The sequence below is a fragment of the Gymnoscopelus braueri genome (assembly GCF_963280865.1).
Source record: "Gymnoscopelus braueri genome assembly, chromosome: 11".
In the NCBI taxonomy this organism is placed as follows: Eukaryota; Metazoa; Chordata; class Actinopteri; order Myctophiformes; family Myctophidae; genus Gymnoscopelus; species Gymnoscopelus braueri.
In genome coordinates, this window is record NC_137613.1 from 30,412,335 (window position 1) to 30,426,882 (window position 14,548).

At 39.9% G+C, this 14,548-nt stretch overlaps 1 protein-coding gene and 1 long non-coding RNA gene across 2 annotated transcripts in view; both read left to right on the forward strand.

Annotated features, from left to right (window-relative positions):
* The first annotated feature begins 3,634 nt into the window (after window positions 1-3,634).
* Window positions 3,635-5,212, forward strand: LOC308096019. The gene is made up of 3 exons (XR_013934100.1): window positions 3,635-3,768; window positions 4,458-4,609; window positions 5,052-5,212. It is a non-coding gene; the product is annotated as an uncharacterized lncRNA (long non-coding RNA).
* Window positions 5,213-5,393: 181 nt separating this feature from the next.
* LOC308095578 (uncharacterized protein) overlaps window positions 5,394-14,548 on the forward strand; it is a gene marked incomplete at its 5' end in the record, with an annotated part of 237,988 nt that continues 228,833 nt past the window's right edge. The window contains 5 exons of the mRNA XM_080442631.1: window positions 5,394-5,662; window positions 5,711-6,041; window positions 6,362-6,520; window positions 6,867-6,962; window positions 10,258-10,475. Of these exons, the coding sequence (XP_080298757.1) occupies window positions 5,394-5,662; window positions 5,711-6,041; window positions 6,362-6,520; window positions 6,867-6,962; window positions 10,258-10,475 (1,073 nt within the window). The remainder of the gene's footprint in view (window positions 5,663-5,710; window positions 6,042-6,361; window positions 6,521-6,866; window positions 6,963-10,257; window positions 10,476-14,548) is intronic.

The following is a 14,548-nucleotide window of genomic DNA, read 5'->3' on the forward strand; positions in this document are numbered from 1 at the left end:
CAGGAAATGACTAAAACAAAGCAAAACTTGGAGTTAGGAGGTTTTGTTCATCATTGATAAGAACAGCTGAATGGACCTCCAAGCTCACAATGAGGTTGGAGGTCAAAAGGGGGTGGAACCTGGAGTCAGCAAAACCAGCTAACTCCACCCCCTTTGGTGGAGTTAGCTGGTTTAGCAGAAAGTTTGAGAATCCAATGGAGTTAGCTGGTTTTGTCAGAGGCGCTTTTTAATATTTTTCATTGGTTCAATATGTTTTTACCAACACACAGACGTAAATAGCTTCAATAGCACTGATTTATGGGAAAAAAATGCATAAGCGTCAAAATGGAGTTAGCTGGTTTCTGCCCGACAGCAACAACATAATGTACAATAACTCAACACTTAAACCCAAGCTTTTAATGACTCATAATGTTCTTAAAGTATACTGTAGGCTAACACTAGGGAAATAAATGATTAGCTCCAATGTATTCTGACTATCTGAATTACGTATAGTTTTAAACTTTTTTTCCTAATCCCCCAATTACTTGTCCCACAATACAAAAGTGGTTTGTTAAATGAACACAGGGTTTTACTGTGTAGTAGCAGTAGTCTAAGGCCTGCAGGACCATGGTGGTGCTAAGTCACGTACTGTAGGTGTGGGTCAGACTGGGACAGACTGATGGAAGAAAGAACATACATACATTGAGTGACACTCAATCACTGACACACACACACACACACACACACACACACACACACACACACACACACACACACACACACACACACACACACACACACACACACACACACACACACGTGCGTGCACGCTTAGTAACACTCAATCAATGACATACACACATACATGCTTTAAAATACATCTCTGTACACACACACACACACACACACACACACACACACGCACACATGCACATTTAGTAACGCTCAATCACTGACATACACACACACACACACACACACACACACACACACACACACACACACACCGTAAAAAAACCAACTTAAAAATGTTGGCCTAAAATGTCATTTTAAGTTGTTAAGACATTAAACTATAAATTATTAACATTGAGGCAAAAACTTAAGTCAGACCAACAAACCTAACCAGTTGTATGTTGCAACATCACTTTGTGAGTTTTACAAAGTAACTTGTTTCAGTTTGGAGTCAGTACAAGGAGAAAATGTTCTGCTAACTCATGAGTCCTTGTTGAAAAAAGGCGCAAATACCAACTTTCTGTTAATTGAAGAACTCCGCCCACATTCTGCATTTTATTCTCTGGAGCTGAATGCACATCTCTGTCTGGAGCAGCTGAATCCCTTTCACTGTAAGTTTGAACCTACTTTTCATTTAAGTTAAAAATGGTGTCACTATTTATGGTGTGATAAATACATTAATAAGTTAGGCAGGCATTACCGACAGTTAAAGAGAGATGAATGATGCAGGCTAGTCCCCACACTCTCTCCCCCCCCCACACACACACCACAGAGCGGACAACATGACAGAGAGGCCACGGTGGAGACAAACAGTGCACCAGGTTCAGTGAAAAATAACGTTTTATGTCGATTTATGCTCAAATGTAACTGTAATAATCTTCTATGGTAAAGAGACAATCCTATAATCCTGTAACATTGAGCAAACTGTCTGTCTGCATCTCAATGCGTTTTTCAACTGATCCATATGGACATGGACACTGTACTACTATTATCAGTCTTAATTTAACTGAAAATGTCCAAAATAGACACATTTGGTTTGATTTAGACCTGTATGTATCATGGAATAAAAACCATGCATGCGTTGGATTTTGTTGTGCACTTTTGCACGGATCGATTAGCCGTGATACATGATTTGTCATGAATGGATGTACTTCAACCTGGTGTTTGCAATTTCTCCATGTACAACCTGTACATCTACATAACCATTCATATTTCAAATATAAAGTGATTACCCCATGGCCACGGATGTTACAATTATCTACGGGTTCTCAGAAGTACCCGTATATTACATATTGTTCAATAAAAAGCATTTTAATCCGATCGGTGGCCAATTTCTCCGTTTTTTTTGCCATGCTTTCAACTATGTGACCCTATTGGTTGGGAGATGTATTGCACTCTAATACATTATAACTCTGTGAGAAAATGGCCACCGATTGGATTAAATTTATGTTGATTGAACAATACGGAAGATACAGGTACTTTTGAGGACCCATACACAATTGTAACATCCGTGGCCATGAGTTAAGAACTTTATATTTGAAATTTGAACGTTTATGTAGATGTACGGGTTGTAATGGAGAAAGTGCAAACACCAGGTTGAAGTTCATCCATGACGGTCGTGACGCAGGCAAACCAACGTCATATGACTGACTGGAATATAATGTGAATTATAGCAAGCGTGGTTTATACTTCGTCGTATGGTGGTGTCGCGAGCCGAAAATAGACGACCTTCAAGCTCACTTGTGGCACATGATCATCCACAAAGTTATAACTTATTAGCTTGTAGATCGGCTATTTTCAGCTCAACATGGAGCATAAATACCGTTTCACCATATAGATGCAACACTGAAGTCAATTAATAATCATGCATTGTACATCATCAGTTAACATTAAGAATGTGATATGTAACACTAATCCTGAGTGTTAATTTAAGATCATCAGTGTTAATTTAACCCTTAGAGTGTACAAATGGAACCAAATGTTCCTGTAAGGGTCCATTTGGTTACACGGATAAATTATGTAAAGGAATTTACTGTCTAGCATCATATGGGGGTTGAATTCTTAAAGTATCTGTTTCAAGAGGAGGTGCTAACCTAAAAAAAATGAAATGTTGAATTCATATTTGATATTTAGCCAATATTGTATTTCCTAGTCGCTCATTAAGGTAACAGTTTCCCCAATTGTACTTCCAGACTAGTTTTGGTACTGCTAAAACTTAAAAGGATAGGTCTGTACAAAAAGGGAGGGTGAAAAGGGGATTTTTCACTTTCAAACATGTTTGGGGTAATTTTAATGTGTACTCTGGCTTTTGATAGAACCCCAGACAGTTTTTAAGTTGCTTGATTCAGTATTTAGATATTTGATATTCATTTGATCAGACACCCCCCCTATACAAACCCATTGTAACTTCAAACTAAATTTTTCATTGAAAACACCCTTCCTTGGTTCTGGTGACTGTTATTGTCCTTCTAATGCGTGAGGGGGTCGTGTCCTTTCAATAACTTTTTTCCTTTGCTTTATTTTATTTATTATTTTGTGTGTGTGTGTGTGTGTTCCAGACATCCCTTGTATCCCAGAGACTGTCATCAGAAGCTGTTCAGGACCTGTCTTGTGAGTGGCTTATTATACTTTTATTAAACATAGACTCCATGTTTCTTTGATTTTATTTATGCTGTACTTGATTTAGATTTTTTCCCCCAATGTTCTCGTTCTGGTGTAATTGGTGTCATATACTGTATAATATGGGGGGTGCATTTTTGGTGGAGATGGAAATGTTAAATATGTCAAACACATACGATGGGAAATTCTTGTTTTGCAATAGTTGAAATAATTTTAGAATAGCTTTGTGTGAGCCATAGCATTTGAATGACAAATAGCTTGCAGTTGATTTGTTGACCATTTCCTGTTTGTCATCACAAGGAAACCGAGGAGGAGCAGACACAGGGCATCATTGTGGCGATGATTCAGCTCTTTTGCCCAGAGTCCAGAACGTTGCTGTTATCATTGAAGAACACATCGTCCTTCAAGATCTCCCTCAGAGAAGGTCACGCAGAGAAGGTGAATAAACTAAAGGCCATTTCTAAAAAAAAGGGCACTATACGTGGCAATGGCCATGAAAATTGGACGCTGATACGATTCCTCCCTCTTTTAATTTGAAATAGCATACAGGAACAAGAACCTGCATGGGAGATATTGATGGACCTCAAAGAAATTGTTGAGATTGTTGTGTCACCTGTTTTATCTGAGAAAATATTGAACTACTTGGAGGTCAAGTTGTCTGATCACAGAAGGCTACTCATAGACACTTTTCCTGATTTTAGCTTGCGCCCAAAGCACCACCTTGTTGAACATCCTAACCCTTAATATATCCTTATCTTATACACTGCTTTGGTCCTTTGGTGGAATCATGGACTTTGAGGTTTGAGTCAAGAAGAAGAGTCTTAAGAAGACTGTGCATGATGTTCACAACTTTAAGAATATTCTTCTCACACTGTCCTCAAAACATCAGGAGATGATGGGATGCCATTTTGATAGCCAAAGTCTTTTCAGTATCCACACCTTAAAACTGTGTCCCTCTCTAAAGACGTTTGTTTGCATGGTACCCAATATGCAAAGATCATGATTATGTCAGCTGGACACTTTTGTGGGCCCCCAGAATTCTACAAAATAGTAACCATAGTAGTTAACCCTGTACAAGTGGCCTTTGTTGGCAAAAAGCTCACTTCTTGGTTCCTGGAACATTTTAGGTCCTATGAGCTTGTGGAGAGCATCTATGCAGACACCAAGATTCTGGATCCTGAGGCTCTCAACAGCTATCATCCATTGACTGCATACACGTGGGAGGGAAGGTGCTGGTGACTCCAAAAGCGTGCCTTCTCCATTGAAGGGACACACAATGGTAAGTAATTGATAATGGATTACACTTCATAGGAAAAACATATATTTTCTTTCTTCCATTCAAATCAGATGCTTATATTTAAATGCTCTTCCAAACTGTTAAACCACGACCACTTAATCATTTAAAATAGTATATGAAGAAGCACATTTCTGACTTATTGCAGGTAGTACTGACAAAATCTAGTCTCTGTGGGTCCACTAATATTTGTGGAGCTGACTGTACCAGGACATAATAATATGGCCTCCCTGTGGACCCCCATTTGATAACATCAACAGAAATCTTACCACATGATTTGTTTAAAAAATGGTTGTACATTTATTTAATATTTATTTTTAAAAAGATCTTTATTCCTGCAGACTCACTGAAACTCCTTACTGCCTTGTTTATTAATTTTATCTTCTGGAAATTGTCTTCTTTTCCCCTTTTTTCTCATCTAACACAGGGTTTATTACTGCTGGTGAAAATCTCACCAAAAATGTCACGTAAAGTGGTGCTTCCTCAAGTACCTGAATCAGTTGAAGATTTGCAAGGCATTCTTCGTGAAAAACTTCAACTTCAAGGAAGCTTTACACTACAGTTTGAGGACCCAGCCTTTAATAACATTCCCTGTAATCTGTTTGATATCCAAGAATTGCCACCTGAACGTGTCATCTTGCACATTCTTTGGGATGAGCCACCGGTACAAGTTGCCCTGCAAGAATCAGACTCTTCCTCTTCCCTGGACACAGCCAGTTTGCCCTCCACAGAGTCACCCCAGAGTCCCTCAGCTTTTATCAGGAATTTTATGCGAAGTGTGTCCGAATGGCCTTCCCCTTTCCCCATTCCAGACTTCTCCTATGATGTGGAATTGAAGTTACGCAAAGGCAATGAGGCATATGAGAAGACCAAGAAAGCTATCATCCTGACAAGAGATATGTTGATTGACATTCTGGACAAAATTGCAAAAGCAGTGTTTGAAGTAAAAGCCTATCCTTCACTAGACCAGACTGAGTCTATTGCTTCTGCTCTCATCACTAAACACCCCTGCCTACGAGAACCAAGTGGTGAAACAGGGTATGATGCATGGATATTAAGCTTAAAAAACAAATTTTTGAATTACAGGTCCAAGCTACGTAAGGCAGGCTGTGCTGAGGTCAGCATTAACCGCAAAAGAAGGAGCAAAGAAGGTGATGGTGCAGGTCCTTCCTTGAAGAGACCAAAGAGAGGGGAGATAAACCATGTCCCTGACCATCCAGATAACCATACTGATGACTCGCTGGAGGACGAAAGACTGGCCATGGTTGAGGAGTTTAAGAAGAAGAATAAAAATGTTGCACTCATAAAGCGACAGATGGAACTGACTTTCTCCCTGAGGCGCAGGGAGATAGTGGAGATGCAGCCCATGGTGTCAGAGGTTCAGGAGCGGTGGCCTGCTCTGTTTTCCCAGTCAGAGGTAAGCAGCTGAGCAAAGAATGTTATGTTGTGTTACTGATTTAATCTTTGAAAAATAAGAATCTCTAGTCTTACATCTGTTATGCATATTGCATAACAGGGTGCCCCCCACCCCTCTTCTTCTCCCCCCCCCCCCCCTCTTCTTTCTATGGAAATTAACGTTGCGATGGGAACTATGTACAAAAACGAATTTCACCCACTTTTTTACCCTGTAAACCTGTGATGTGACAATAAAACTGATTCTGATTCTGATTCTGATATTGGGATGTTGTGTTTGACTTTGTATTGAAGATTTAAAGTGGTTCTAAATGTTTTCAACAGATCATGGAAGAGTTTCATCGGATCACCAACAAGAACCTAATGGATGACTTCAGAGCAGCCATTAGTCAGCACACTCCAGGGCTCCTTAGAATGTATCGGGCCAGAAGCACAGCTTTTCCACCTGAGATGGATCGACTGCTGGAAATGCTGGATAATGAGGTAAATTTCAGACTTAATACCATTTCTCTAGACATTATGGACATAAATTATAAAACTACAAAACGGTCATTGAATGCAGAAGAAAACAACAACATTAAATCTTGCTATACAGTAGTATAATCTGCTGATATTCCTTTTAAGGTGTGTACTCAATAGGTTTAACCCAAATTGTTGTACCATATCAGTTTCCCATGGGCAGCATGTTTTCATATTTGCTCAGAGCTTTCTACATGCAATTTATGTGTGTGTGTGTGTGTGTGTGTGTGTGTGTGTGTGTGTGTGTGTGTGTGTGTGTGTGTGTGTGTGTGTGTGTGTGTGTGTGTGTGTGTGTGTGTGTGTGTTCCAGACATCTAACATCACAACACATCGGCAGACTGCGGCCTTGAAGGGACTTCCCTTGTATCTCCGAGACCTTCCCTTGCATCTGTTCAGGACCTGTCTTGTGAGTGGCTTATTATACTTTTATTAAACATATTAATAAAATACACCCATCGCCTAAACATCGTGTGAACATCGCCTAAACATCGTGTATACATCGCCTAAACATCGTGTAAACATCGTGTGAACATCGTGTAAACATCGTGTGAACATCGCCTAAACATCGTGTATACATCGCCTAAACATCGTGTAAACATCGTGTGAACATCGCCTAAACATCGTGTGAACATCGTGTGAACATCGCCTAAACATCGTGTATACATCGCCTAAACATCGTGTAAACATCGTGTGAACATCGCCTAAACATCGTGTAAACATCGTGTGAACATCGCCTAAACATCGTGTATACATCGCCTAAACATCGTGTAAACATCGTGTGAACATCGCCTAAACATCGTGTATACATCGCCTAAACATCGTGTATACATCGCCTAAACATCGTGTGAACATCGCCTAAACATCGTGTATACATCCCCTAAACATCGTGTGAACATTGTGTAAACATCGTGTGAACATCGCCTAAACATCGTGTATACATCGCCTAAACATCGTGTAAACATCGTGTGAACATCGTGTGAACATCGCCTAAACATCGTGTGAACATCGTGTGAACATCGCCTAAACATCGTGTATACATCGCCTAAACATCGTGTAAACATCGCCTAAACATCGTGTAAACATCGTGTGAACATCGCCTAAACATCGTGTAAACATCGTGTGAACATCGCCTAAACATCGTGTATACATCGCCTAAACATCGTGTAAACATCGTGTGAACATCGCCTAAACATCGTGTATACATCGCCTAAACATCGTGTATACATCGCCTAAACATCGTGTGAACATCGCCTAAACATCGTGTATACATCCCCTAAACATCGTGTGAACATCGTGTAAACATCGTGTGAACATCGCCTAAACATCGTGTATACATCGCCTAAACATCGTGTAAACATCGTGTGAACATCGTGTGAACATCGCCTAAACATCGTGTGAACATCGTGTGAACATCACCTAAACATCGTGTATACATCCCCTAAACATCGTGTAAACATCGTGTGAACATCGCCTAAACATCGTGTATACATCGCCTAAACATCGTGTGAACATCGTGTGAACATCGCCTAAACATCGTGTGAACATCGTGTGAACATCACCTAAACATCGTGTATACATCCCCTAAACATCGTGTAAACATCGTGTGAACATCGCCTAAACATCGTGTATACATCGCCTAAACATCGTGTGAACATCGTGTGAACATCGCCTAAACATCGTGTGAACATCGTGTGAACATCGCCTAAACATCGCCTAAACATCGCGTAAACATCGTGTGAACATCGCCTAAACATCGTGTATACATCGCCTAAACATCGTGTATACATCGCCTAAACATCGTGTGAACATCGCCTAAACATCGTGTATACATCCCCTAAACATCGTGTGAACATTGTGTAAACATCGTGTGAACATCGCCTAAACATTGTGTATACATCGCCTAAACATCGTGTAAACATCGTGTGAACATCGCCTAAACATCGTGTATACATCGCCTAAACATCGTGTAAACATCGTGTGAACATCGCCTACACATCGTGCATACATCGCCTAAACATCGTGTAAACATCGCCTAAACATCGTGTAAACATTGTGTGAACATCGCCTAAACATCGTGTAAACATCGTGTGAACATCGCCTAAACATCGTGTATACATCGCCTAAACATCGTGTATACATCACCTAAACATCGTGTGAACATCGCCTAAACATCGTGTATACATCCCCTAAACATCGTGTGAACATCGTGTAAACATCGTGTGAACATCGCCTAAACATCGTGTATACATCGCCTAAACATCGTGTAAACATCGTGTGAACATCGTGTGAACATCGCCTAAACATCGTGTGAACATCGTGTGAACATCGCCTAAACATCGTGTATACATCGCCTAAACATCGTGTAAACATCGTGTGAATATCGCCTAAACATCGTGTATACATCCCCTAAACATCGTGTATACATCGCCTAAACATCGTGTATACATCGCCTAAACATCGTGTGAACATCGCCTAAACATCGTGTATACATCCCCTAAACATCGTGTGAACATCGTGTAAACATCGTGTGAACATCGCCTAAACATCGTGTATACATCGCCTAAACATCGTGTAAACATCGTGTGAACATCGTGTGAACATCGCCTAAACATCGTGTGAACATCGTGTGAACATCGCCTAAACATTGTGTATACATCGCCTAAACATCGTGTGAACATCGCCTAAACATCGTGTAAACATCGTGTGAATATCGCCTAAACATCGTGTGAACATCGCCTAAACATCGTGTATACATCGCCTAAACATCGTGTATACATCGCCTAAACATCGTGTGAACATCGCCTAAACATCGTGTATACATCCCCTAAACATCGTGTGTACATCGCCTAAACATCGTGTATACATCGCCTAAACATCGTGTAAACATTGTGTGAACATCGCCTAAACATCGTGTGAACATCGTGTGAACATCGCCTAAACATCGTGTGAACATCGTGTGAACATCGCCTAAACATCGTGTATACATCGCCTAAACATCGTGTAAACATCGTGTGAACATCGCCTAAACATCGTGTAAACATCGTGTGAACGTCGCCTAAACATCGTGTGAACATCGTGTGAACATCGCCTAAACATCGTGTATACATCGTGTGTACATCGCCTAAACATCGTGTATACATCGCCTAAACATCGTGTAAACATCGTGTAAACATCGTGTGAACATCGCCTAAACATCGTGTAAACATCGCCTAAACATCGCCTAAACATCGTGTAAACATCGCCTAAACATCGTGTATACATCGCCTAAACATCATGTATACATCGCCTAAACATCGTGTAAACATCGCCTAAACATTGTGTAAACATCGCCTAAACATCGTGTATACATCGCCTAAACATCGTGTAAACATCGTGTAAACATCGCCTAAACATCGTGTATACATCACCTAAACATTAATAAAAAACTCTTATTTGATTTTATTTATGCTGTACTTGATTTTGACTTTTTCCCCACTGTCCTCGTTCTGGTGTAATTGGTGTCATTATATACTGTATAATATGGGGGGTGCATTTTTGGTGTAGATGGAAATGTTTAATATGTCAAACACATACAATGGGAAATGATTGTTTATGCAATATTTTGAATCATTTTAGAGTAATAGCTTTGTGTGAGCCATAGCATTTTAATGACAAATAGCTTGCAGTTGATGTGTTGACCATTTCCTGTTTGTCATCACAAGGAAACTGACCCAGAGGAGGAGCAGACACAGGGCATCATTGTGGGTATCCTAACCGTGTTGGAGGATGATAGTTCAGCTCCTTCGCCCAGAGTCCAGAACGTTGCTGTTATCGTTGAAGAACACACTGTCCTTCAAGACCTCCCTGACCTACCAACGGCGGTGGCTTACCTCTTTGGGCTGATCTATGCTCTAAACCTCCAGTACCCAAAACAGCTGAGGTACACATTTGAAACAATTCAGAAGGTTTTCATGGGACTTGAAACTGATCTCTCAGCAAGGGTCAGATCCTTACAAAACAAACTACTTCAGTGAATCAAGCACATTTAACAAATGGTACTCTATTCGCTCTCTGCTTTTTCTGTTCTTTATCTCAGGTTCTCTCTTTTTTCTACCCTTTCCCCTTTTCTCTCTTATCTCCTTTTCTTCTCCCCATCTACTCTGCTCTCTCAATCTGTCACCCTAACGTGGCTAACTTCCTTACTACTTATTCTAACATATTCACTATTTTTTACTCAAATTCAAACCTCTAAAAGTTGTCCAGCCAACACCATGTTAATGAGCAACTCACAAGTCTCAAGTCTTACCTACCTCTAACTGCTTTTTTTAAGGGATGGCTCCCTTAGATTTATCCTCCACCTTAGTGAGTATGTGTACATTGATGATATGATGACACATGATTTTGCTGCTAATTTTGACATTGAAAGTTCAGGGACATGGCAACTTCTGTTTGATGTGAAGAGAGCACACTGCAGTTATAGAAGAGCCACATATACCAGAAGGGTTCACAACAACTTGGGTTTCCTGGGGTTACCTAAAACCACCAGGATTAGACCGATATTAAAAGAAAATCACATCGATGAGGATTGGAAGTATTGTGACACCCATATATACTAGCATGCATCACATATTGAACACTAAATGCGATGAGGTAACATTTTGGGAGATCAAGCGGGTAGAAATAAAATTGCATACAGAACTAGTTATCCAAAACTATTAATCTAACAAAAACCTCTAACATGGCTTCTTAGATTCAGAACTTACATTTACATACATGTTACATTGACATTTACATACATATACACATTCAAGTTTTGGATAGAAATTAGATTTTAAGGTCACAAATTATATTGTATCATTTTGATCGATGATTGATTTTCTTCCAGATTTCAGTAGAGTTTTGTGGCACCCCAACTAGTATTAGTTTTGAACTAAGACGTACAGTTATGGATCTCAGCAGTTCCCATTTAATTGGACAGGAGGATCTGTGTGTTTTTTGATAATTAAAAAAAGGTTTGAATATACATGTTGCATTTGTAATTATTTATTTGACGTATTGGACGTAACTGTTGCAGTGCAATTTTTATTTACTCTAAATTGTTCCACTAAATTAAGTGGGTATTATTGACAGATTTAAATGACTCAAACTTGGTTTGCATTATTATTACCATCACCATCATCATCATCATCATCATCATCACCACCATTACCATCATCACCATCATCATTATTATTAATAGTATTGTTGTTGTTGTTGTTATTATTATTATTAAAGTTGACAGATGGTATAATTTAATGTTGATACAATATGAAATTATAAGTAAGGGGAACTGAGAATTGAAAGTTGAACAAACTCAAGCAAAACGTAAAAGTTTGAGTTACATAAGTAAGGGTTCAAAGTTGATACAATATAAAATTATAAGTTAGGCCAACTGAGAATTGAAAGTTGAACAAACTCTTCAAAGTTGATACAATATAAAATTATAAGTTAGGCCAACTGAGAATTGAAAGTTGAACAAACTCTTCAAAGTTGATACAATATAAAATTATAAGTTAGGCCAACTGAGAATTGAAAGTTGAACAAACTCTTCAAAGTTGATACAATATAAAATTATAAGTTAGGCCAACTGAGAATTGAAAGTTCAACAAACTCTTCAAAGTTGATACAATATACAATTATAAGTTAGGCCAACTGAGAATTGAAAGTTGAACAAACTCAAGCAAAACCTAAACATTTAAGTTTGATTGTCTAACTTAAAAGTTTGGTGAAGTTTGTTGCCTTAAAATTTTAAGTTTTCTCAACTTTATTTTTTTTACAGTGCACACACACACACACACACACACACACACACCATTACAAATTACAATATAGATCGTTAGTTAATAAGAAGAATACAGGATAATTCATCAATGTAAAATATGACATACTTGTGGATACATGAGGAAACATTGTCTTTTACACACAGACAGGCTCCCAATTATAGAAGTTGAGCAATACTTTGCAAGTTGCTTGGCTTAAGGCGGCTACATACTTCACAGAGAAGCAAGTCCAGTCCAAGCAAACAAGAACTTTTTCGGGGGAAAAAAGAAAGTTCGGAGAGGACGAACAATTTTCATACTGCCTCAGAACTCTCAGTTCTGAGATTGAACGCCGGCCACTCAATGATTCTCCCATAGCTCAATGAATCTACCTAGCAACACGGTGGCTCACTCCGTCGGAAGCTCGAGCCACTGAAAGCGCCTGTACATCCAGCACTGGAACCGTTGGTATTACCTGGATCTCACTCCGACGTGCTGTGGGAAATTTGTCTCGGAGGTACACAGAGGTTTTTCCATTTCTTAGGACAGGTTGTGTTTACGCATGGTCCCTCAGGGTGGGATTACAGCGGTGTTTGTACCTCCTGGAGGTTGGCTTATGACTAGTACATATATCCATCAGCCAACGTCTCTTCAAAACTATCGCTGCTTTCACTGCTGGCAGAATGAAGCCTTTAATGTGGAAACTAAAACAAAATAAATCGTGCCCACCTTGAACGTCTGACCAATTCTAACCAATCATGCTGTGCAAACTTTCTTTCAACTAGTCAGAACATCTTTCGATGTGCAAGAACAGCCCAACAAAGTTCTGACAGGCACTGCCCATGTCTGAATGAAGTCATTTTGGAGTTATCGCCTAGCTCTGGTCCATAGCGTTAGGAGGAGTTTTTACTAGGCTGCGCTATCGCGGTGCGAGGGGAAATAATCGAAAGTACCATAGCGTTAAAGAGAACTCCTCCTACCCTAAACTTCGGACGTCGGTTGAAGTATGTATGGCCGGCTTTACTAAGCTGCCGAAAATAAAGACAAGGAGTTGACACCTATAACCCAAAGCGGTGATATTTCTGCAGCTCCTGATATTATATTATCTTATTAACGTGTGCTTGTTCCATGTGTAGCAGCCAATCGCAAGAATATATACATAGCAGGCTCTCGTCTACATTTCAAGAGTCAGCAGTTCAGCCGCTCTTAAACATCTGCTAGAACTACGTACTTTAACGATGGCAGTTATGACGTGTGTGTGTGTGTGTGTGTGTGTGTGTGTGTGTGTGTGTGTGTGTGTGTGTGTGTGTGTGTGTGTGTGTGTGTGTGTGTGTGTGTGTGTGTGTGTGTGTGCGCATGCGTGTGTTCCCCTCTCTGCACCTGACGCGCCACACACATACACACAACATACGAATAAAGTGTGTGGTGAAGAGGGGGTGTAAAACGCTTGGGTGGTCCTGTGCTCTTGTGTTTTCTATGTATGTGCAACAGCACTGTGCAGGACACGGTGACGAGCCTTTGGCCCGGCTCACGGCAGAGCGTCACTTCACCAGGCCCCGGTCATTTTATTCTAAGAGGGAGAGGGAGAGGCAGAGGGACAGTGGTGGAAAAAGTACTCAAATTCTTTACTCAAGTAAAAGTAGCAATACTGCAATATAGAAATACTCCGTTACAAGTAAAAGTCCAGCATTAAAAATGTACTTGAGTAAAAGTACAAAAGTATTGGCATCAAAATGTACTTTAAAGTAACAAAAAGTACTAAAGTACTAAAATATTTGAAAATAGCAGATCTACAAGCTCACAACGCGTCGCATCGCGACGCGTTGTGAGCTTGTAGATCGGCTATATTCAAATAGCCTGTGTATAAAATAGGGCTAAAGTGGTTAATGTATGTTTTATAATGTATTAATGTATATCTGCAAAGTAACTAGTAACTAAAGTTTTCAAATCATTGTACTGGAGTAAAAGTGCAATATTTGCCTCTGAGATGTAGTGGAGTAGAAGTAAACGTATTGGAAATTGGAAATACTCAAGTAAAGTGCAAATACCTCAAAATTGTACTTAAGTACAGTACTTAAGTAAATGTACTTAGTTACTTTCCACCACTGGAGAGGGAGAGGCAGAGGGGAAAGAGAGATGCCAGCCTCTGTCATCTTTGGTGTATCGCAACTGCCCCCTTTCAAAGCCTCCGGAAGCTTCCAGGGCGCTCGTCTTC